We start from the raw sequence: 23,279 nt of genomic DNA, 5'->3' as shown, positions 1-23,279 counted from the left end.
GGCGTAATGTATGTATTCTGCCGGAGCTATAGTATGTGCATGTATAGCATCGGGATGTGTCTCCACATTCCGGGGCCCCGCGGGGTACAAGCCGTCCCCTGCAGCTACCCCGGACTGTCTGTATAAGATGAGGGTTTATTGTGAGGCCACATTTCCGTCGCTACAGAAGATTCTTCAGTTGAACCCCACATATGTGTATGTATATGTCCTGTACAGTACAAGGGCTTGCTATTAGCCAGGCATATCTAGTTTGTAAATAAAAAGCCACTCGCTTCTTGACGAGCTAGGTACATGACTTCCTCACGAATTGATAGAGGAGATATTACAGTCTTATCATTATTATACAGACCCTACTAGCAGACCTATTAATTTGACATTTTTTCGGAGTAAATATATTCAGCATGGACATCGTCTGGCGCCATTCTTCCAGCACCGCCACCTACGAAGAAGCTCGCGTGGGCCGCGTATTCAACCACCGCCGCCCAAATCGATATCCCATAGCTGTGATCCGTGCAACAACCGAGTCAGACATTATCAATGCCGTCAAACTCGCCCGTCAACATGGATGTCGCGTAGCGGTGCGGTCCGGCGGCCACTCATGGGCGGCATGGAGCGTACGCGACAATTCGATCCTCATCGATCTCGGCCAGTACCAGGAGATCGAAATCGACGCCGAGAGACGCGTTGCGCAGGTGTCTCCGAGCACGACGGGGAGGATGTTGAATTCCAAATTGATTAAGGAATACGGGTTGATGTTCGCTGGGGGCCACTGTCCGGATGTTGGTCTCGGCGGGTTTTTGCTGCAGGGGGGGATGGGCTGGAATTGTAGGGTACGTACAGTATACACGTTCTCTGAATTGGAAAGTATTGAGTAAAGAGTCCTTCTTACGAGAATTTCTTCAGAACTGGGGCTGGGCATGCGAACAGGTGAAGGCCGTCGACGTCGTTACTGCGGACGGAAACCTCGTTCATTGTAATTCGGAGCAGAACAGCGACTTGTTCTGGGCTGCGAGAGGAGCTGGACCTGGTTAGACATTTCTAGTTTTTTTTGTTCTTCCTGCGCAATATTGACTCATCTTTCCAGGCTTTCCAGGCATTGTCACACGGTTTCACTTACAACTGCGCCCTGCCCCCAAAGCGATCCGTTCGTCAGGCTATATCTTCCCCAGGACGATGTATCGAGAGGCATTCGACTGGGTGATCAGAATTACTCCAACTTTCGACGATGCCACCGAGATCGTCGCCGTAGGCCAGTATCCACCCGGGATGGACGAAATCTGCCTCTTCATCCTCTTCGTCACGATGAAAGATACGCCCGAGGAAGCAAGAGAAGCGCTTCTCCCTGCGCAGCAGACCCGTCCAGCTGGAGTGATCCGGGAATGGTTCTGCGAGGAGGATAATCTAGACCAAGAATATGACGCGCAAGCTGCGGCGAATCCGCTGGGCCATCGTTACTGCGCCGACAACGCATACATTAACAACGATGCCGACGTCCCTGCCGTTCTGGAGGAAGCGTATACGACGCTGCCGAGCAAGAAGTCCTTTGCGCTGTGGTACGCCATGAACCCGTGCAGTCGTCGCCAACTGCCTGATATGGCATTGAGCATGCAATCAGACCATTACTTTGCCGTGTATACCATCTGGGAAGACGAGAGAGATGATGAGAAATGCACTGGTTGGGTCAGGAATATCATGCAACGAGTAGAAAGATTCTCTGATGGTGCATATTTGGGAGATTCGGATTTCCAGGTTCGACGAACGAAATTCTGGGGCACGACGCAGGGCAAGAAGTTGATGGAGATCCGCCGCAAATGGGATCCTGAGGGCCGAATCTGTGGCTATTTGGATATGGGTGATTCCTCTGGTCCTAATGGTCTTCGAAACGAGCACGAGTGGTCGGGTTGAATTCCTCGTATTGGAGACGGAGAATAGATGATAGCTCATGCTCTAATTATAACATTGTAATTCTCTCATACTAGTTTCCTTTAGCACTTACTTAACGCTTGGCTGTAGTGGGGAGTGCATATCGGTAGATGTGGGGGAGATTCGTCTCCTCCGGGCCGAGAGAAGAAGGCTGGAATGATCGGCTGATGACTGCCTGAGATTGATCCGATCAACAGGTTATATCTCCTAAAGTTTATCTACGGTGCGGAGGTTTGAGATATGGACTTTTCAGACACGATTCGCGGTTCCCATATAACAGGTTAGGGTTACGTGAAGCAAACTCCAGTCTCTCCCATAGATTACATTACCTTGCTGCAGTTAAAGTCCATAGAATGCCAGAGCAAACTCTCACAGGCAAAGTTGCCATCGTGAGCGGCTCAAATTCAGGAATTGGGGCTGCGATTATTCGCGAGCTCAGCGAACGGGGAGCGTACACGGTGGTGAACTACCCATTCGCCCACCTGCAGGACGAGTCCAACACGTTTGCTTCATCGCTTCCTGCACCATCCATCGCGGTCGAAGCCGACATCTCAACCGCCACCGGTCCTCAGAAGCTAGTCGACGCCGCCGTCGCGCAATGGGGGAAGATCGATATCGTGGTGAACTGCGTGGCCTTGGCGATTAACAAGCCCCTCGAGGAGCAGACCTTGGACGACTGGGACCGCCTGGTCAACCTGAACGGTCGAGGCACGTTTCTTTTGACGCAAGCAGCTTTGAAACATCTCACGAGGGGCAATTCCCGGATCGTCAATATTGCGTCGATTTCGGCGAGGGGACCTCCTCCCAATCAGACCATCTATGCTGGGACCAAGGGGATGGTGGATTCTTTTACGAAGTGCTGGTAAGTCGTCACTTCTGTGAAAATTTTCTTTCTTCTTTTATTTTTATCCTACCTTTTACTAATAGTGATGCCAGGGCAAAAGAACTCCCTCCGAAATACGGCTGCACCGTCAACGCCGTCAGTCCCGGTCCCACCAAGACGGAAGGATTTGCCCATGCAGGAGAAGACCAGATGAAGATCTTGCAGCCGATTATTGACCAGACGCCTGTGAGTCCGCGGATGGCAGATCCAAGAGAGATCGCGTATGCCGTCGCCTTTTTGTGCGAGGAGAGAGCCCGCTGGGTGAATGGCGAGCATCTGATTGTGTCGGGGGGTTTATTCATTGATTGATTGAATAAAATTGAAGGATGAAATTGAATGCTTGAGGGAATTCACCGGTACAATCTATTTATCATAATAATAATAACCCTCAGCTGAGCACCAGACACGGAATGAAAAGTGCCAGACAAAACGTCCGTATGATTTCGAGAATCATGTCTGCACTCTGCCTGCATGAATTTACTGTGCTGCGTACCTAATATACATTACATGTACAGTACAGAGTACAGTAAAGTAAGAACCGAAGGGGTTCTCTCTCTGACTCTAAAGCTGATGGGAAAATACGGTTTAAGTGATTTCCTCAGACAGTGTCATACGAACTGACTTAAGGACAACACAGGAAGATATTCCCCGTCACTATGAATAATTACGTACTAATCAATCAGCTCCTTTTCTATGTCTACATGGAGAATTACTCCCCCGGCAACCCGAGCTTGTCCCTCAAAAACAAAACAATATCATCAATCTCATCCGGATCTTTGTACCAGTGTCCAAATCCCGCGTAAGCTCGCCATGTCACGTCCATATGCAATTTGTCGGATAGTAGAGAGGCCATTCGCTCCCCCAGACGGACTGAGACCTTGGGATCGGCGGAGCCATGGCCGAGAAAGACGGGCGTCTGTCGAAGGTAGGAGTAGGAGGAGAAGTTGGTTGTTGAAGTAGAAGTAGAGGGACGAGGTAGAGGCGACCACTCTTCACTGTTATGTTCGTCATTCCTTAGTGAAAGCGATAGAAGATCGAGAATATCACGAATGTGATTTAGGGCTTGGATTGTTGGAGAAACATCATCCCTCCGGTTACTCTTTGCGATGCTGTTGTCTGAGCGATCTTCTTCTTCTTGCGCAAATGGATCAAAAGAATCGTCGTCATTATCACTGAGTGTTGCGAATGGATCGTCGTCATTGTCTGTAGCTGTCGAACTGTCATCCTCTTCATCGTTATCACTATCATCTCCACTCTCAATGTCATCTTCTTCGTCTCCATCACTGGTGGATGTGCTGTCCGTGTCGTCTTGACTTTCACCCTTGCTATATGGCTCTAGGCTGAAAGAATCCAGGATATGCTGCTGCCGGAGAATCTCACTCAACTGCGCCTCAAAAGGCAGCCACCCACTCATCCCAACAAACGCTCTCAGCGGCTCATTACAACAATCGCCACCGAACCCACCACCTAAGAGAGTGAACAGTCCTGCCGCGCAGCCCTGACTCAGGCCGGCCAGGATGATTCTCCGATAACCCTCTTCGCCCAGAATGCGCGCTTCATGGTCAATCAGCTCACGCAGAAACCGTGCGGTCTCACAGAGGCCGTCGATCTGCAGGTCTGTTTTTTGCCCGGGGTCCTCCAACGAGTAGTTATCGAACCACTGATGGATGCGGATCTTCTTGAACACCGTCGCCCGGGTCTTGCGTGCGGTCGGAAACACGAACCTCACCGTGGGGAGTCGCGCAGGCAGATTGGCGGAGCGGAGATGTTCGTGGCCGAACCGTTCGGCATTGCTCCCGCGCCCGTGGAGCAGGATGAAGGTATGCGTGTGTTCCGCCGGAGAATCGATGGTTAATGGAGATGGATAGGGTTGCTTCGTGGACTTGGACATGGCTGGGATTGAACTCTAGATGGAGGTTGATGAAGATCGATCGATCGTAAGTGTATGTACTTTCGCGTACAGGTACAGTACAAACAGTGTCTCTGTTGGACACGTGATAATTTCTTTTCTCAACTGATCATCAAGAAGGCAGAATTTCTTTCCTATCTAAGTTTCTCGAAAAGGGTCAATTTCTGATGTAGGTGCCTGTCTACCTAGGTAGGTAGGCTCTGATACCCCACATTTCCCAGTGGCTAGTAATAGAAGATAAGGCGGAGTTTGGCGGATTTATACCTTTTCTTAACACAACAAATAACTCCATCTATATCATCATGGCCATCCATGAATTGGCCATGCTAGTATTATCGACCACAAGGGGGATCGTGTTGAGAACTGTCAAAATTACCCTAAACGACTGGTATGTAGGTAGGTACTGTACGTACAGTATGTCTAGGCAGTAGGCAGGCGGGCACCGATTATCCCCAGGACTGCGCCTCAAATGAACGCATGTTTGTTCTCCTGCCGACGTAACTACCATGTTCACGTACATACCTAGGTACTCAGCTATGAGTTTGGGTGGGAAAAAAGGGGAAAAAAAGAAAAGAAAAGAAAAGAGAGAAGAGGAGAGACAATAAAAGTCAATTGAAAAGAAACACGCCCTACTAAGCCAGCAGACCGGGGATAGTTATACAAAATCGCAACATTATCGAGTTTCGAACCCGCTTCCTTCTGGTGTTCCGAGGCGTATAACGCCCGAGGCAGGGCCCCGGGTTCTATCAGACAGGGGAACGGGTTTTGTGGGATTTGTTGCATCATTATGCTGATACTTTTTTTTTCCAGCTACCTAGTCTAGGACCTAGGTAGTTAGGCGGGCGCCTGGAAGGTATACTAATAGTATATATGCATCTCTATACAATGCTCATCCAGGAAGGTAACAATGAGAGGCCACGCCCCGAAAGAGCTCTTTCCGTCACACTATCATTGCTACTTTCCAAGTGTTGGAATTTATGACATACCGGTCTAACTGGATTCGGTAGTCATATAAGCTGATGTGATACATCATATTGGAAGCCAAATACCCCGCTTCTCACAATAAGGCTTATACGCCAGGTCTCCCACATCTGATTAGAATCAAGAATAAAGTCTCCATCATATCGTCTTCTATAGTGGTGCTTGTAGAAGCTTCTCCCCTACATGCTTATAGCCATAACCTCAACACCAAGTATCCTGTGCAAGTTGACCACGTATCAATCTCAATGCTCAATATGTCTTGGCAGAGTCTCTTGGCCAGACTCAGGGCTTAGGGCTTAGGGCCAGGGCAATGCGCTTCACTCGCCGCACCATAAACCTCCCAAGGCCATGTCTTATGGGCGAATTCCCTGTACTCGATTCGTCTTGTCTGGGCCTGAGTGCTAGTTCTTTATTATGACAAATAATAAGTATATTATTAACAGAAAATTAGTTACTATTCTCTAATATAGTATTAAGTAAGAAATATCTAATACACGTAGTGAACGCGATTTTCATAGTTCTACCAGATTTGACTATGTGAAAGTCAATACCTGTCTAAAACTCATGTAAAAACTAGTATCCCAACATTCTCTTGTAGGCTTGTGTCTAGAAAATGAACCATGTGATCTGTTGGGCTGAAAGTACTTACTGAGACAAAGTAACAACAGGACATGGGTATATGGATGCTGGAAATGCACTACATAATGCGAGTGACTCTGATGGCTATTGCTGGAAACAATGAGAAGGTGAATCGCAAGAGATCAAAGCAAAGACAGTGAACATCAGCAGCCAGTCACATATCTGGCCTTCCAAACAAGGAAGGACTGATCTTGTGAGAGACCACGCTCAACATGTGAGTTTCTCTTTTTCTTCTTCTCTTTCTCTTCTGCAACAACACACCACGAACCCCATCTGCCCCATTTCCTTTGTTTCTCTGGTCATTTGCTGTTTCTTCTTTCAAGTTATACTGCCTTCTTAAACAGGCAGTATCCAGTAGGTTATCTGGTTCTCTTATATGGGACACGCGTACTAATACCGCCGCAGTGGTCTCTTTTCCCTTCGTTGTCCTTTAGACATTCGAGCTCTGTAAGTATCAAGCTACATCTGTTGTTGCGACCCGCCCCGGCCCAACAAACCGCCATGCCTCCCGCCGTGACCACTGCGCAGCCCCCCTCCCCAGACACGTCTGCCGACGATCACGATTATTTGGAGCTCGACCCGTACGCCGATCTCAGAGACGAACACGGAAACATAGTCGTTGAGATTCCGGGCGGACCGGCGATTAATCGGGCCCCCAGTGAAGCCCCAACCACAGGACATCTCGTTGCCAATGATGCTGGACTTCAACTCTCCGCGACAGCCTCTCAGGAAGACGTCCCTCGTTCCGAACCCATGTCCGCCTCTCCCAGCACTCTGTCTGAGCCACTGTCGAAGCGCCGTCGAGCGGACAGGTTCATTGACTCAATCCCTGCGAGCCGTGTGGAGCCACTTTATGACTCGATGATGGAGGAGTTCAAGCGAAAGGCGGATGCCCTGAACGCCCGGAGAGAAAAGAGCGACAGCAACGTCCGCCAGATTGATGTCGATGTAAAACACCACCGAGCTGAGATTGACCGTCTCCAAACTGAGATGGATAGTCACCGAGCTGCGTTTGAGCGTCACCAAGCTATGCTGCAGACGAAGCTGAACGAACGCGCCGTGGAGATGGTCGAACAGGCGGCCATCGCAAGGGCTCAAGAGGAGCTCCAGGATGAATGGCCAAGGATAGAACTTTTGGGTCAGAGAAGGGACAAGCTCCGAGCGGAGATGGTGTAACTATCCGCCCTGTACATCGATAATAACAACGGGCACTTAGTCAAATTCCTGCGCTGGCATCTGTGGTGGTGATTTCAAGTTGTAGATGTCTGCTCTAGATCTGCCTTTACTGGTGCTACCACTAGTAGAGTTGGTTACTACATGTACTAAGTAATGTGACTAGATTTGACCGGAAAAAAATTTTTTTAATATCTTTATTGGCTCTCTAACTCATTTGCTGCATTCTACTTTTATTCCATCTATGATAGACCTACAGCTAAGTTCCTTCGTCTTCACTACAGCTAGGTTTCATAAGTTTCCACCACGGGCCCAATTTCCCGCAATACCTGCGTATTTTAGACTAAATAAAAATTTATTCAAGAGTATTATATATAAAGGATAATTTTAAAATACATATTTAGTTAGAAAATTGGTCAGAGTAATTTTTTTCTATAGAAAATTCTTTTTCCTAAAGCCTGTATTACCTACTTTTTTGAGGATGAAGTTAGTCCAAAATTTCTTAAAAATTTCATATCCGAAAAATAAACCCCTTTAATATTAATCCATTTGAATAAAAATTATATAGTTATTCTCTTAAATATAAGAATATTCCTATTTAAAAAAAAAAGTATTGATTAAATATATAGTTTAATTACTTATTCTTAATAGTTTAAATTTTTGATACAATTTGGTCTAAGTTTATGGTTAAAAATCTCATAATTATGATGATTTACGTAAAAAGTTTATATCTAGAAAAATTTAGATTCGCCAATTTTCTAATTAAAATATTTTCTAATACCCTTACGATGTAATTTTGTTGAGAAATAAACCTTTGAAATATACAGGTTTTGCGGGAAAATGGGCTCGTGGCGGATACTTATGAACTAGTGCTAATATAATACATGTGTCTTCACTGCTGTAAGGAAGCTCAATTGAGTATGCTAGAAAAGCCTATTGTACGTACAGTACATACAGTACAAGACACTTTACACAAGGAAGGGGAAAAGGAAACAAAAGAAAAGAAAACATCTTGTGCAATGTCGCAATAGTACTATGGCCTGGGTTATGTAGGTTAGGTAGGAGTCTTAGTATGTATAATGCCCCTTCGCTGATTAGTCAGATCCCCATCGCCGACAACCTCCGAGGATAACCCGAGATCACCTGACATAACCTGACATGTCATGATATAACATGACACTCGACCAATGACAAGCTGCATTATTATGGAGTGGTTTGAATGGATGTAGTTCGAGATATTCCCTTATTCCTACTACGATATACGTACAGTAGTACGTTGACGATAGAGGTAATGACTGAATTGTCTCCAACTGTAGAGATGACGTCATCTATTCTATACTATATAGCTGCTGATAGTAATCAATTTAGATATATTTATATTAAAAAAAAACAATTGGTAAATGAGATAATGAAAGCACCGACGGCAAACCGAGTGTGAGTATACAAAGGTCCGCCCATCGATGGAAATCGAAGGAACCGGAACCGACCCGGTTCGCTGGATCCATACCAGGTACTGTACCTAGGTAGGTAGCATCATGCAACGCTTTAATAGTTTATTTTCTTTGGTGCCAGAATACCAACACATACGCAACCAAGCTCTCAACTCCGGCAAAAATCGTGAATCTTACGAGACTTGATTGATTCCGCAACATGGTGTAGTCTTCAGCCATGTGGTCGTTCAATTGTCGACTCAGGACGATAATGATTAGGATCATGTTCTGGTTGTTTCTTTCTATTCTCGTAGGTTCGTTTGATAGTAGGTAATTAGGTTCGATTAAGTAGCCTTGTCGGGCCCTGTCATGCTCACTATTCAATTAGCTTATACTGGAGCCACTGTATCATACGGTATGCACCGCTTCCTAGGTAGCCTCGATATACCTTACATCCGGGTGGTCAGATGGTCGTCCTGGGGTATGTTCCAGTCCGTTCTCTTGGTAGTACCATATGGCTGGGTTTCTATATTCAGAACCACGAAAGGTATATAAGACCCTGTCCTTCTCTAGCTGTTCATTTCATAGCGCATCATCATTATCATCAGTCAGACATACAAACACAAACAATACTACTGACCATTGGACCAACAAATCAATTCCTTGTCATTCCTTGATCGACCAGAAATCAATCACAAATACCTACATATCTAAATCAACAGCAATGTCCTCTAAACCAGACAACAACACCAGCCAAGACACCCCAAAACTGAACGACTTCGGCAGCAATCGCTGGATCCGCGATCCTGCTTCTCAGAAGAGACGCAGTGCCAGCGGCCGCGGCATGTTCTCCGGTCTCCAGGATGTCAAGCACTACAATGTGGACCATGGCTGGGCGAAACGGGATGTTGATCATCGGCCGGGGTTTTTGGAGAGTTTGTGGAATAGGTGAGTATCAACGTCCATTGAAGAAGAAAAAACGGCATAGTGACTGACGGACGGCTGACTGACTGATTTGTTGCGTCGGTTTAGTATTACTGGGAGCTCTTTTTAGCTGCCAGCAGAATCATAATAATCACCATCAGCATCATCATCCGCATCAGCATTATTACCGTTATTTGACGAACCCTCGTCCGTTCGGCGATTCTTGTCTGATCTCATCGTCTCATTCTTTCGATCATGAACATGATCATCATCTTCATCCCCCTCATCCTCCTCCACGACCACCGCTCCCCATCCTCCCGCCTCACGAAGTCTACGACGAAGCCATGTATCATGATCCAGCATTTGCAGAGCAACAACAACAGCAGCAGAAGAAGAAGCAGAGAATAGAAAAAAGTTGCACAGTTTCTTGATTTTTACTGACAGTGGAGGGCACCGTTGATTGTGAGAATTCAAAGATTTGTTCTGTTGTGTTTTTTGTTTTGTGTGCGAAGTTATCTATTGTATACAGTATACATGCGAATGTATATGTTTTATTAGCGCGGGCGTAGGACGGGAATGCTACTTGTTTTTTCCTTTTTTTTTGGTTGTTGTTTCGTTACTCGATTATGTAGTTTCTATGCTCTATCCATTAGACTTAGAACAGAGATCTGATCTGTGAAAAGATGATTTTTTCTTAAAAAATCACTTGAGCCTATTGTTCTCGTTGAACATATGTCGCCAGTACTCAGAGTTTCCTTAATTTTCCGAGGATGGTGCTCGCTTGTGTGGTTGAAAATATATCTGGAGTTTATATATATTTGTCCTGGGCTAGGCTTTTTGTACATACATACATACATACATACATACATACATCTTACTCCCTATTGTCTTTATCTGTAAGGGGGTTTTTTTTGCTTTATTCAGTTAATTACTATCTATTGATCCATTGTCATTGTCAGTATTCTAACTAAGAATAATATGTCCCTATTGTGGCTGATTCATCAGGTGCCGTGCCAGTATGCATGACAGACAGGACGATCAACAGGATGATCGATTCAATACCATTAGAGGTTGCGGTGATTTTACAGAAAATGACTGACTGAAAAGACAACCAAATGTCTTTAGCAGTGGTACGCCCTGCTTGAATGGTCTTGTGTTATCTGGTTGTGTTGTACGGTCCTGGATACGAAGTATATATATCTTTACGCATGGCACATACAGCTTGTGTAAGAAGATTTTCAGACAGAAGAGAATCATATTGGCCTAGCGAGCTCTCTAAAGAAAAGAATACGAAAGATAGAAGAAGAACTGAAATATAGGCTTATTATAAGCCAAAAACCCTCATATTCGGTAGATTTCTATCACCTTCCTTGTCGCGGGTTAGGTAGTTGCAGGGCTTCACAGCCAGATCGCAAACTCCCAGAACGCTGACAAAAAATGAGTATCTCGATCTTGTTCGATCTTATCTGGTGCAGTGATCAGTCACCTATCTTGTTACTCTTTGAAATGAGAAACGAATCTAAATCTCCTATTGAGCAGATGTTTTTACAGATCTCTACCATTGTTCTTTACTTGGTTCCAGGGAACAACCACATACTCCTGATGGTGCAAGGGGCTTAGCTTTCTAGATCTAAGATTTCAACGTCCAGACTCCAGAGAAAGACTGGTTCAGGGGACCAGATCCACGTACAGAATAGATCGAGCTCATATTGACCTCGGGAATTACTCCATACAGAGTACGGAGTCCCAGCCCGAAAATAAAATTACTGAGCAACACTCTGTAGTTGCAAGAATGGATGGAAGAGGAGAAGGGTTCTCAACGTCCAGTACGGAGTACAGACTCTCTCTATTCCATATCCCTGAATCTTCTCCAGACGCATCAACCGTTTTTGGTATGTCCTGAAGAAAGCTGATGCCAAGCCACCGTTGTAGATAATTACTACAAAGTAGATACTAGAGCGTTGATCTGTCGGTGGTCACTGTTTAGAAGGCAATAAACTTCGATAATCAGCACCAAGTCGGCACGCGCGTCTACGGGGTAGAATATTCTCTGGCCCAGAACTGCCGATCCCAGTTCTGCTCATCTAACTTTGAGTGGTCCAGAACACTGAACAGAGACTCGAGAGCGAGTCTAGCGACTTTGTTGAAATAGCTTGTGCTAAAGAAGTTGGTCGTTGGACTATGGAATTTGGAAATAGCACTACTTCATTATACGGAGTCCGTACGGAGTTAATCCGTACTCGATACTCCGTAGTAAGGGATAGAGGCAATAGTCTTGAGCATGGCGGAGACAACGTTTATTAGCTTGTCGATAATGAGATTTCTAGATAGGACTTGCCTTTATTATTGATCTTAATTAAGGAGTGCTCCGTACGGAGAAAACATTCAGGCTTCAGCACGGAGTTCTCGCACGTTGGACTAACCCAATGCCATCTTCGCGCGTATTCGAGGTGGGTCAACCGGTTGAGAAACTGCCGAACTGAAGGGAGGTTGTGAACTCCTTGAGGTTGGTAAAACCTGTGGAGAAAAGATCGGCATCACGTGTCCAGAAAGCTTGGAGGGGCGTGCTCTCATCAACGCAAAGTGCCGAGGCCGACCTCCCACTCATCCAGGACATGAATGTCTGGCATTCTAGGATTATTTTTGCATGTCCTCTCTCAAGAGAATAAGATAGAAACGACTGACCTCCCCTGACCAATGACGCTGCCACAAAGTCAAATGAAGCCACGAAACCGCCACTATCATGTTAGTGACCTGCCTAAGTCGGACCAAGGTCAGAAGAAATAAACTTAGGCTTTTAGGCAGGCAGTGACAAACCAGAGCTGGAAGGTTGAATCCACACGGCGATCCGTAGGAAAAGGCGGAAATGAAGGATCTTGGCGCAGCTTCCACAAATGGACTAGCCAGGAACCGGCGCACCGCGGTGGGCTGGGGCTAGTCCTGATAGGGTTTAGGGAAGGATCAGACCGCCAGGCTTGGAAGTCGCAACCTGAGACTGGCCGTCCTCCTAGCGTTCGTGACTTCCTTCTGCCCACCTTGCCAGTCGCGATGCGGTGCGACGTGGAAGAGGATTCTGTCAGCGATGAAGTGGAGAGCATTATTATTTGGCACGAAGATGGGTAAGTCTGTGAGATCGTAGGCTGGAAGCAGTTAAGACAGAATATTGCTTTGACGATTCTTGCCTACATACGGAGTACGGAGTACTATTATTGAGTCCGCGAGATCGAGTCTCTAGTGGATTGCCCGGTGATTAGGAAAGGGGCCGATATGTAACCCGAGACAAGCGGAAATTACTCCCACACCAGAACTAGTCACAGCACCTGTGAGCTGGAGTTGTTGAAAAAGCACAATTGACGAGTACTCCGTACTCATACTACATGGACGTGAGCGACCATCTGTCATGATGCAGCTGGTGAATACTTTTTCCGTCTGATATGATTATCAGTATCAAGTACTCCGTACGGATGAATACAGATTACTGGCATACAGGCGCCTCCTGCCCGGCATCTCCTTACCTCATTCGAACAAGGCTCCTCCTAATAAACTAGCTGAACTCGCCAATGAGCTTCGCGGGGTACCTGAAAGTGGAGGCACCGCAGCGCCGGTCGGGCTGCTTGCAGGGACGGCGTCGCTGGGCCACTTAACAAGTTCCCTTCTTGGCTATCGAACCTCCCTGCCAGCGCATCTAATTTCTCCAGCGATGACTGTGCGTCCAACAGCGTCTGGGGATGACTAGCCTAGCAAATCAGCTACGCCAGCCCCTGGGCCTGCCCCGGCTTGGACCTGAGGGACCCCTGAACCGTGGCACTCCTGCCGCGGCCGTCTCTTTTTCTTCGGGCCATCCCCCCTCTCCACGCTGATTTCTTTTCTTCCTCCTCCGGATCTCCAAGGCTCTGCGTCCTCTTCGCAACTTCGTTCCTTCGTACGATCCCTACCACCGCTTCACTCGTTTAGCGGGCATTCCTTACGACACGCGTTTTCTATTCGCATCCCACCACCGTTGATACTTCGAGAGTTGTTCTTTGGCATTGAATTCTGCGACGATGAAGGGCGCCTTTCTGACCGCTGCGGCGGCCCTCCTGGGGTCTGCCATGGCTGATGGCCACCACCGTCACGCCCACGAGGCCTTCCACCACCGTCGTGGCCTGGAGACTGCTCCCCTGTCGGCTGAGACCTGCGGTTGCACCACCAAAGTCATCACCTACTGGGGCTCTCCTACCCGTGAGTACCCTGATTTGAGCATCTTATCGCGAATTTGGGAGGACGCAGTGTTGGGAGTTGTCATGAGATAGCGAAGAGACGAGGCGAAGAAGTGAGACAACTGAGTGAACAACTTGCTGATTGATATTGCAGTCGTCCCCAACACCCCGAGCCCGACTCCCTCGACCGTCCAGCTCACCACGACTCTCAAGTCGACCAGCTACAGCACTGTGACCGTCACGGCTAGTCCTTCTCAATCCCCTTCGACTCCGGCGGTGCCGCTGCCCACTCCGGCCCTCACCACCTTCCACACTCCTGGTACCTACACCATTCCGGCTTCCACGGTCACCGTGTCGGCCGAGACTACCGTTCCTGTTCCCATGACGACTGCTGTGCCCCCGGGAACCCACACCGTTGGCGGTGTCACCACTGTTGTTGAGACCTCGACCACCATCGTCTGCCCCTACGCTACCATCAAGCCCTCGGGCACCACCGTCACCAGCGTGATTGAGAGCACGACCTACGTCTGCCCCTCTGCTGGCACCTACACCATTGCTCCCATCACTACCACTGTCTCCTCCAGCACTGTCCTGGTCATCCCGACCCCGGCCACCATCACCCCTGGCACCTACACCCAGCCTCAGCAGGTTGTGACTGTCACTGAGACCGACTACACCTATGTCTGCCCCTTCGCCACTGGTGCTCCCTCCAGCACTCCTGTCGCTTCCGTGAGCGCCCAGGTGACCCCGACTGCCGCCCCGCTGTCCTCGGTCGCTCCGGTGTCCTCTGCCGCTCCGCTGTCGATTGGCATCTCCGTCGGAGCTGCTTCTGCCAGCTCCAGCGCGGCTGCTCCCGCGGCGACCGGCGCCAGCGCCAGCAGCAACGGCGGTTCTCTGTTCAACACTAACCACTATGGTATGACCTACACGCCTTACACCTCCACCGGTGCTTGCCAGGACCAGAACACCATTGAGTCCGACATTGCCGACATCGCCAACAAGGGCTTCAAGGCTGTTCGTCTGTACTCCACTGACTGCAACGGCCTCGAGTACGTTGGCCAGGCTGCTGCCGCGCACGGTCTGAAGATGATTCTCGGTGTCTTCATCTCCAACACTGGTGTCTCTGGTGCTCAGAGCCAGGTCCAGCAGATCGCTTCCTGGGCTCAGTGGGACCTTGTTGACTTGATCGTTGTTGGCAACGAAGCCGTCTTCAGCGGCTACGTCACTGCCAGCGAGCTTGCCGGTTTCATCACCTCCAGCCTGTCGACCTTCAAGGCTGCGGGCTACACCGGCAAGATCACCACCACTGAGCCTCTTGACATCTGGCAGCAGTATGGCTCCACCCTCTGCGGTGTTGTTGACATCGTCGGTGCCAACGTTCACCCCTTCTTCAACTCTGATGTCTCTCCTCTCAACGCTGGTTCCTTCACCAAGAGCCAGATGCAAATTCTCGCCGGTGTCTGCCCTGGCAAGAGCGATGTCATCAACCTGGAGACTGGCTGGCCCACTGCTGGTAACGCCAACGGCTTGGCTGTTCCTGGTATCGCTGAGCAGCTCATTGCCCTGACCGGCATGGTGGCCGAGGTCGGCTCTGACTCCGTCTTCTTCTCCTATGCCAACGACCTGTGGAAGCCCCTGGGCGAGTTCGGCGTTGAGCGCAGCTGGGGTTGTGCTGACGTCTTCTAAACGGTCGATCCGATTGTGAAGCTCCCATCGTAAAGCGTTGGACATGGGTTTCGGCGGCGTTGGATGTTCGCTTTTTTTCTCTTTTTCGTCCTTTTTCTCTGCCAATACAGCCGCCTTGGTGGAGAGCTTCTGTTGAAAGCGTTGTTTGTTGATCTTCTGTACTAAATAATTCACGCTTTTGATGTAGTAGATATACATTATTTACTTCATGGTGTGCCGTGTTTACTTTTGGTCTCAGTGTATCTTTTTATCCTGTATATCTGTTAATTACATTGATGTTTGCTCATGATGCTTCGCTTCCTGTAGAACCAACACAGTAGGCAGTTCGAAATCCCTTGATCGAGATTCGGTCGGTCGAGTTTGTAGTGGCATTCGTAGTTCTCGTCTTGACAACATATCCATGTGCTGGTCTACATCTTCAGACGAAGTATCTTCTGGGGTCTCTGCTGTAATTATCCTGTCTTGTGCAGTTCCTTGTCATTATCCATCAACTTCATTCACCGAAAAAGGCTCATTCACGTAAATCATCCTCCACGTGCCTCCTTGGATGCTCAGTCGTCACTGAGTTGATAACATCTACTTCTGTCATTCACAACTCTGGCACACCCTAACTGAAAGAAGGAGATTAAGCGAAGACATTCACGTCTCAGCAATAGAAACATATACTCAGATGTGCTATGCTTGTGAATCTGACCAGCCGCTAAACTGAAAAGAGGAGGCAAAGCAAGGAAGTATTCACGTGTAGATACAGGAGTATATGGGTAGAAGACCTCCAACAGGGCGTTGTAATGAGCATGCTGATTCACTGATAGAAAATCACGGTGAATGTAGTTCTTGAACAGTCCTTGAGAGGCATAAATAACCCCTCAAATCCCCCTGGTCAAGTCTGCTGCTTCAATTTTTTTCTCATCACACCTTATATATATTTTAACTATATTGGGTAAAATATAAACATTCCATGATTCACTCTTTCTGAATACAACAGACTTCCTGAGTACGACTTTGCGAGTGTGATTTTCCACCAATGCTATGCGCCTTCATCATCAAACCTAATATATATTTTATACGACCTTCCATCGTGGATTCTTCCATATACAACGGACTTCCTGAGCATGACCACCCACAATTGCGTGCCTACATCATTGCACCGTGTATAGATTTTCTATACAACATTCCGTCATTCTTCTCGAATGCGACTTCACGAGTAGGACTTCCCCCTGGATGCTCCGGGAGTTCCATCATCGCCAAATCCATGGGGGAGAGCCTGTCATTTGTATCGATTATGCTGTGTGCTTGCTTGCTTGCTTGCTGCTGTACATGTGTATAGCATTCAACTCTCTTCGGCAAGAGGCTTGCAAGACAAGAGGCAAGAGTTCAGCCCCATACGGCACACCTTGGCAATGGCCTCGCTACTACCATTTACACATCTTGCCGGGAGTTGCTCATGGGATGGATTCCCACATCTTCTATCTGTCACGTGCCTTGTTTACTTTCCTCACGTGAATCTCACTCTACTGTCACGTGTGATACAAGATCAACATCACGTGTCTGTCAACATATCTATGAGTCACGTGCACCTCTTTGCCCTCACTTGAGACAACAACCAGGTATGTCCAGCAATCAAACAACCTCTTGGACAGATGCTGACATTATTTTTTTCAAGGCTCTCGAGTGTTCTCACGTCTTACTGTTTTCGAGATGCCAAGTGCCAGGTCGATCCAGTCCGGCGACAACCAAACATCCTCTGCGGCCCAAGATAGGAAACAGTGTGACGGTCCGATCTAGGCGGTGCACTAGGCGGTGAGGCATATTGCCGGCAGAATCCGTGAGATATCTCGCTGGACCTCGTAGATAGCTTCTTTCTCCCCCAGCTTAGTCTCTTCGTTCTGAACTGCCTCATAGCTTCTAGATAAACCTACTAGCTAATGGGATTTGGGTTTGTTACAAACAGAACCTGTCAATGCGAACGATCATCTAGTTTTGCGAGCGGTCTGCTGCAAATGTATGCGACTTTAAGGCCTTTGACGTGCATGTTGACTTGGAAGTTTTGGATTTCACCTTCCGGCATGTGGTTATACTTCGGATCATGTCCTATTCTTCGATATCCAAATTCTTGCATGAAGGCATCCGCTTCACGGCAGATTGCAGACAGATGGAATCTCCCTACGGAATCGGTCTGCAGCTGCCGCCAGCAAACCACTGAGTCACATTTCCGCGACATTTTAATATCGTTGTCACTATTCCAATATGCCTTCATTTCTCGGCACAGCGTCCTCCGTACTGTATGGTATACAAATGCTCTGTAGTCCTTCCGTTTGAATTCCTCCTGATTGCAGCAGACGTCTCCAGGCCTAAGTGTCTATCAACTTGCGTCAACACGCCGCCATGGCATGGCCCATGCAGTTGAGTTTGTGGAGAAAGTCAAGTTGAGAATTCAAGAAGCATCATCAAGTCACTTAGTTCAGTTCAGTTCAGTTCGGTCATCTGCCTTTTGGAGAGGAGGGGAGGGTGAAGGCCATTGAGATGCACGCAATACCTGCCTGCTTCGCAGCAGATGAATCAAACAAACAGAGAGAAATAAAATAAAGTCCTGAACTGGCGCTCTGTTGCTCTATTGCTTCCGAGCTTCTTGGTTACCTACTTTACCACCTACATGCCCTAGGTAAGTAGGTAATCAGTCCACTCCTGAGCTGTTCTCGTGACAGCAACGCAGGTACTCGAGTCTCGTCTTCCGTCCATGCACATACTCTGTACTACTGTACCTAAAAATAAGCATAATCTTCACCGATGCCGTACCTAGGCAGGCGGGTAGGGAGGTACCATTTCGAACACCTACAGATGGATTCGGGTTCATGCACGAGCGGGCGCTACCACCACTCCAGCGGTAATAGTCCGTGCACGAGCGGATGGTATCATTGTCCAGGAGGACAGGACATGACAGGATGGACGATTATTAGATAGAAGATAGATGGAAGAGATAATAATAATAATAACGATAATAAAAATAATACTGTTACCAGGCTATTGCACCTATTAGTTCAGATTCACCAAGGATATGCTGTCATGGCACCTGTTTTCTTTTCTTTTCTTTTCTTTTTTTTTAGGCCGAATCTGCTACAATTACTAATATTAGTATACAGTGATAATGATGCTATCTCATCTAGGTGTCTGAAAGTGTATGTACATAGTACACACATACAGAATAGTAGAGTACAGTGATATATGTCTATGCCTATGTCTACGCCATCAGTGTCTTCAGAAGTGAATGAGTGGATGGATAGATCAATGAAATTAAATGCAAGGAAATGAATTTCCCACTGAGTGAGCGTTCTTTGTGGGTACAGTTAGGATGTAGTACACTGGACTGTACAAGACTTGAAGAATCGGATTGGACTAACATCGTGATGAAACTCGTGCTTTAATTAATTATTGAATCGAGTACACTCGACTGACTCGACTGGACAGATAAGGCGTCATAGATTCGGGATACAGTCTGTTTGTTTCATTGATTGATTCATTGATTGGGTGGTTGGTTTATTTATCTGTCAACAGTCCGTTCTATCTGTTCACCAGAGAAGGTATACATAAATATTTATTTGTACACCAAATAGCGCCTTTTTTTTTTCAATAAATGTGAAAATCGCTGTTGACGGACAAATACGAGCTTGGCTTGGCTTCAGGTATCTAGGTAGTAAATATGGAAGATTATAAGTAGAAAACGAGATATTCACCAGGCGCCATACCAACAAAATAAATGATTGGACAAGTTCATGTATAGAAGACTCAAGTATCAGTTCTGCCAACCCCTCTCCACATCCACAGTCCTGTACACCGTGATTGCCATCGGATCCATACATGTATCTATCTGTCCAGGTGGTATCGTCGTAGCTCCTACAACGCCGGACTCATCACTTACCGTAGTCACATTGCTGACTGGCGATCCTCCCTGCATGCTGCTTCCGCTCTGACTCCCCTCCAAATCGCGCAACGTGGACGGTTTGCTGCCTGCCGCGAACCACCTGTGGACCACGAAGCCTTGCGGGATATCCTCGCAGTTGAGCCCCCGCCGCCGGATCTCCTCCGACTGGAGCATGCCGCTAGGCAAGGCCTCCAGGAACGGTCGGAGATACGGAAGGCACGCTGAGATCAGAGTGACGGTTTGCCAGACCTGCGCGCACATGAACCATGGCCAGAGGATGAGCGAGAGGGAGAGATGGGGCCGGGGACCTGACGGGTTGAAGGCGCGCGTATATGACATTTGGAGGGCGGTTGCGGCGATTTCACTGCACAGATATTAGCTTATTTTCTGCGTATGGTGACAGAGGGGATATACAAGAATCGAGTCGCGAAGCAGCTCATTACGATCACTTTCTTCTTCATGGGCATCTGGATCCGGTAGAGCATGAGCGCTGGAAGGGTGACCAGAATCAGCTCGGTCAGGATACTGATCCCGCCGAACGACCACCAGAATGCTGTCTGCCCATTCTGTCGTCAGTCTGGCAACGGCTGGGAAGAGTATGCATGCCTCACCATATCATGGCAGGTCCCCGCCACAATGTCCCAAACCCGGGACTGACGGCACTGGAAGATCACCGGGAAAATGGAAGACAGCATCCACGCGACGATGAACGCAGCATACCCCAGAGCCATGCGCTGGTACGACGGCACAACCGACAAGGTGCCGATAAGGAGGGTGATAAGAGAGAGCTTGGCCAGACAGATGGCAAGGATATGAAAGATTTCCGCGACATAAATGGTTTTCTCCATGAGAATGATCTGCTGCGTGTCGGCGGCTGTGGTGGTAGATTGCCCGAGGCCATTTTCTGCGGCGACGGAGACCCCAATACCCGCCACAACACTGCAGAGCTGTCGTTCTTCGTCAGTAGCAGTCGACAAGGCAGGAGAGTGGATCGCATACTAGAGCACCAACAGCAAACCCGTCATCGAGATCGTTCTTCTTCAGTGTCGACCGCTTGATGGCGATGCGCGTAGCGACCGCACAGCCAGATACAACAAGCAGAAACCACGTAACCACTTTCACTGTAACACTGTGATCTTCCATGATGCCGTTAAGGACGTAAACAGCAAGCTCAGAAGCGGCCCAGCAAATGCTTGGAAGAGCTATATCAGAGCTCTACGAGTGGCACGGACCACGACGTTCTCCTAACGTATCCATGTGGTCTGCAGCTCTGGCTCGACAAGGATATCCCCTTCTTTGCAGCATCTCATCCGTAGCAGTTCCTTCTGCGCCACTATGACATCTTGGGGGCCGTCATGACGAATGTGCAGAAACGCGCTTGTGAAGCTAAATTCGGAAGTAAGCACGTAGACAGCGGGCATAATTATAGTCCTTGTGTGATAAAGGACTAATCACGAGAATAAAAATAAATAGTGTCCAAGTTGAACTGGGGGCCACTAAGCGCAAGTCAAAATGCTGGTTGGGTGGCGGCAATTAGTTCCTTCAGCTGGATGCATGTCAGCGCGCCAAATGATTTATATAGATTAAACCGAGGAAATCAACGAGGCTGGTCATGTTAATAATGCAAAACTAAAGATAAGAAACAGCCGGCGTGGCTCACCATGCAGCTAGAGCCAGTACAGGCTGTGATCGAAACAAGCTTCTTCTCGTCTGAGTGCAATGGTTGCTGGACATGCCTATATATCAGTCTAGAGCGCCGTCTCAGATGGTTGAGTAGAAGACTGATTTCGCTTCTATTACCTGTCATTGAGCTGTTCCCCCGAAGACAATTTCGTTGTTGAGTTGCTCTCGATATGGAAGCAGGCCTGCAAATTCATTCATTGACTGATCTAGATGGGAAGGGCAGCAAAGTCGCAACTGTCGGGAATGTCCACGACAGAGATGCCTTGGAGCTGGCCCGAGTTGGGAAGAAGCAAGTTCTCGAGGTATGTACAGTACATGGCTTGAACAGTCGCTCAAAGACTAACAGAACCAAGCGCAGGTTTGGTTTCATGAGTATGGTCGGGTTTACGTGCAGTCTCATGATGACTTGGGAAGGGACGCTTGTGTTCGTTTGCCTTGGATGATATCTGTGCGGACTCGGGCTGATCTGTCCAGGGGCTTGATTGCTGGGCTTGAGAAGTACGTCCAGAATTCAGTCAATTGAATGAAACGCTAACCCGATGCCTCCAGCGGTGGACCAGCCGGTCTCCTGTACGGCTTCCTAGTCTGCTGGGTGGGAACGCTGAGCGTGGCTGTCGCAATGGGGGAGTTGGCGAGCATGCTCCCATCTGTATGATTCGCGCCTCGTTTTGGTCAACACGAGAAGAGCATGCTGATACCTCGCAAGGCAGCCGGGAAATACCACTGGACCAGCATTCTGGCGCCAGAACGCTCAAGACGATTTCTCAGCTACATTACTGGTATGTTAAAAAAAAAAGCACTCCAAGTCCAGCACTGACACAATGAAGGATGGGTTACCACCGCTGCCTGGATTGCGACGCCGACGGCCACGGCGCTTTCTTGGGCATTTGTCGTGCAGGGAGTCATCGCCATCAACAATCCGGATTACGAGCAAACGGGGTGGAAAACAATGTTGATCATGGATGCTGCGTTGCTGACGTGCATGGGCATCAATACCTGGCTGGGCTTCATCCTTCCTGTCATCGAAGTCCTGGTTCTGATCCTCCACATTCTTCGCGGTGTTGATTCCGATGGCCACTCTTGGCCCACATGGAAATGCACATGAGATCTTCACCACCTTCTTTAACGCTGGCGGCTGGCCAACACAGGGCTTGGCTGTCTGTCTTGGCCTACAGGGAACGGCATCCGCTTTTCTCGGTAGGGATTCACCTGTTTTGTATACATAATATTGCCAACGATCCGCTGACAGTCGCTAGGTACTGACGCTGCCATCCACGTGAGAAGAAACCTCCTGCAACTGTCGGCAGATCTGATCGGATTGCTAATCTTGCCCTGTAGATGTCCGAAGAGGTTGCAAATAGTACCGTGATCGTTCCACGATCGTTGATAGTCTCGATCCTCCTTAACGGATGTCAAGGACTCGCGGTGCTGGTTGTCTTCCTTCTCTGTGCTGGTGATCTGCGAGCTATTCTCGAGAGCGGATCGCAATTCCCGTTCGTCGAGATTCTGGCGAAACGCCTGGACAGCACCGGAGCGGCGACAAATCTGACAGCCTTGATAATGGCCCTAGGCGTGTTCTCTAACGTCGCTCTGTTGTCTTCCGGGAGCCGAATGCTTTGGTCTTTTTCAAGGGACCAGGCCCTGCCAGGCTGGCGACGGCTTCGTCAGGTAAGCTTCCCTTCACCGATGGCGTGATCCTGTTTCTATCCTGATTATTCTTCTTCCAAGGTCAACCGACGCACCGCGATACCAACTCAATGCACCTATCTCCTTGTCGTCCTGGGTATGCTTCTCTCGGTGATTAACCTTGGATCCTCGGCGGTCCTGCTGGACATTGTCTCGTTTGTCCTTGAGGCGCTCTATTGCTCATACGTGGTGGTTCTTTCTCTCCTCCTCTACCGCCGGTGGAGAGGAGATATTGCAGAGCCAC

General features: G+C 48.3%; 8 protein-coding genes across 8 annotated transcripts; 6 read left to right on the top strand and 2 right to left on the bottom strand.

Moving 5' to 3' along the window:
- Nucleotides 1-401: 401 nt before the first annotated feature.
- VTN77DRAFT_5104 (uncharacterized protein) lies at nt 402-1,905 on the top strand (the record flags this gene model as incomplete). The annotated part of the gene is made up of 3 exons (XM_069421237.1): nt 402-830; nt 904-1,027; nt 1,085-1,905. The coding sequence occupies 3 exons, from the start codon at nt 402-404 to the stop codon at nt 1,903-1,905; spliced, it is 1,374 nt and encodes a 457-aa protein (XP_069277098.1).
- A 371-nt stretch (nt 1,906-2,276) lies between these two features.
- Nucleotides 2,277-3,115, top strand: VTN77DRAFT_5103 (uncharacterized protein; the record flags this gene model as incomplete). The annotated part of the gene is made up of 2 exons (XM_069421236.1): nt 2,277-2,785; nt 2,860-3,115. 2 exons carry the CDS (start codon nt 2,277-2,279, stop codon nt 3,113-3,115), a joined length of 765 nt encoding a protein of 254 aa, XP_069277097.1.
- A 400-nt stretch (nt 3,116-3,515) lies between these two features.
- VTN77DRAFT_5102 (uncharacterized protein) lies at nt 3,516-4,697 on the bottom strand (the record flags this gene model as incomplete). The annotated part of the gene is made up of 1 exon (XM_069421235.1): nt 3,516-4,697. The coding sequence occupies one exon, from the start codon at nt 4,695-4,697 to the stop codon at nt 3,516-3,518; it is 1,182 nt and encodes a 393-aa protein (XP_069277096.1).
- A 2,139-nt stretch (nt 4,698-6,836) lies between these two features.
- VTN77DRAFT_5101 (uncharacterized protein) lies at nt 6,837-7,511 on the top strand (the record flags this gene model as incomplete). Its single annotated transcript, XM_069421234.1, has 1 exon — nt 6,837-7,511. One exon carries the CDS (start codon nt 6,837-6,839, stop codon nt 7,509-7,511), a length of 675 nt encoding a protein of 224 aa, XP_069277095.1.
- Nucleotides 7,512-9,662: 2,151 nt separating this feature from the next.
- On the top strand, nt 9,663-9,992 carry VTN77DRAFT_5100 (uncharacterized protein; the record flags this gene model as incomplete). The annotated part of the gene is made up of 2 exons (XM_069421233.1): nt 9,663-9,886; nt 9,971-9,992. 2 exons carry the CDS (start codon nt 9,663-9,665, stop codon nt 9,990-9,992), a joined length of 246 nt encoding a protein of 81 aa, XP_069277094.1.
- A 2,567-nt stretch (nt 9,993-12,559) lies between these two features.
- Nucleotides 12,560-13,722, top strand: VTN77DRAFT_5099 (uncharacterized protein; the record flags this gene model as incomplete). Its single annotated transcript, XM_069421230.1, has 4 exons — nt 12,560-12,635; nt 12,717-12,981; nt 13,352-13,568; nt 13,621-13,722. 4 exons carry the CDS (start codon nt 12,560-12,562, stop codon nt 13,720-13,722), a joined length of 660 nt encoding a protein of 219 aa, XP_069277093.1.
- A 183-nt stretch (nt 13,723-13,905) lies between these two features.
- Nucleotides 13,906-15,747, top strand: VTN77DRAFT_5098 (uncharacterized protein; the record flags this gene model as incomplete). The annotated part of the gene is made up of 2 exons (XM_069421229.1): nt 13,906-14,083; nt 14,216-15,747. The coding sequence occupies 2 exons, from the start codon at nt 13,906-13,908 to the stop codon at nt 15,745-15,747; spliced, it is 1,710 nt and encodes a 569-aa protein (XP_069277092.1).
- Nucleotides 15,748-19,537: 3,790 nt separating this feature from the next.
- On the bottom strand, nt 19,538-20,809 carry VTN77DRAFT_5097 (uncharacterized protein; the record flags this gene model as incomplete). Its single annotated transcript, XM_069421228.1, has 4 exons — nt 19,538-20,030; nt 20,081-20,223; nt 20,278-20,613; nt 20,666-20,809. 4 exons carry the CDS (start codon nt 20,807-20,809, stop codon nt 19,538-19,540), a joined length of 1,116 nt encoding a protein of 371 aa, XP_069277091.1.
- Nucleotides 20,810-23,279: the final 2,470 nt, after the last annotated feature.

Source organism: Rasamsonia byssochlamydoides, assembly GCF_041956645.1.
Source record: "Rasamsonia byssochlamydoides strain NRRL 3658 unplaced genomic scaffold VTN77scaffold_37, whole genome shotgun sequence".
In the NCBI taxonomy this organism is placed as follows: domain Eukaryota; kingdom Fungi; phylum Ascomycota; class Eurotiomycetes; order Eurotiales; family Trichocomaceae; genus Rasamsonia; species Rasamsonia byssochlamydoides.
The sequence above is the reverse complement of the archived record's forward strand: the minus strand, read 5'-3'. Positions and strand labels throughout refer to the sequence as shown.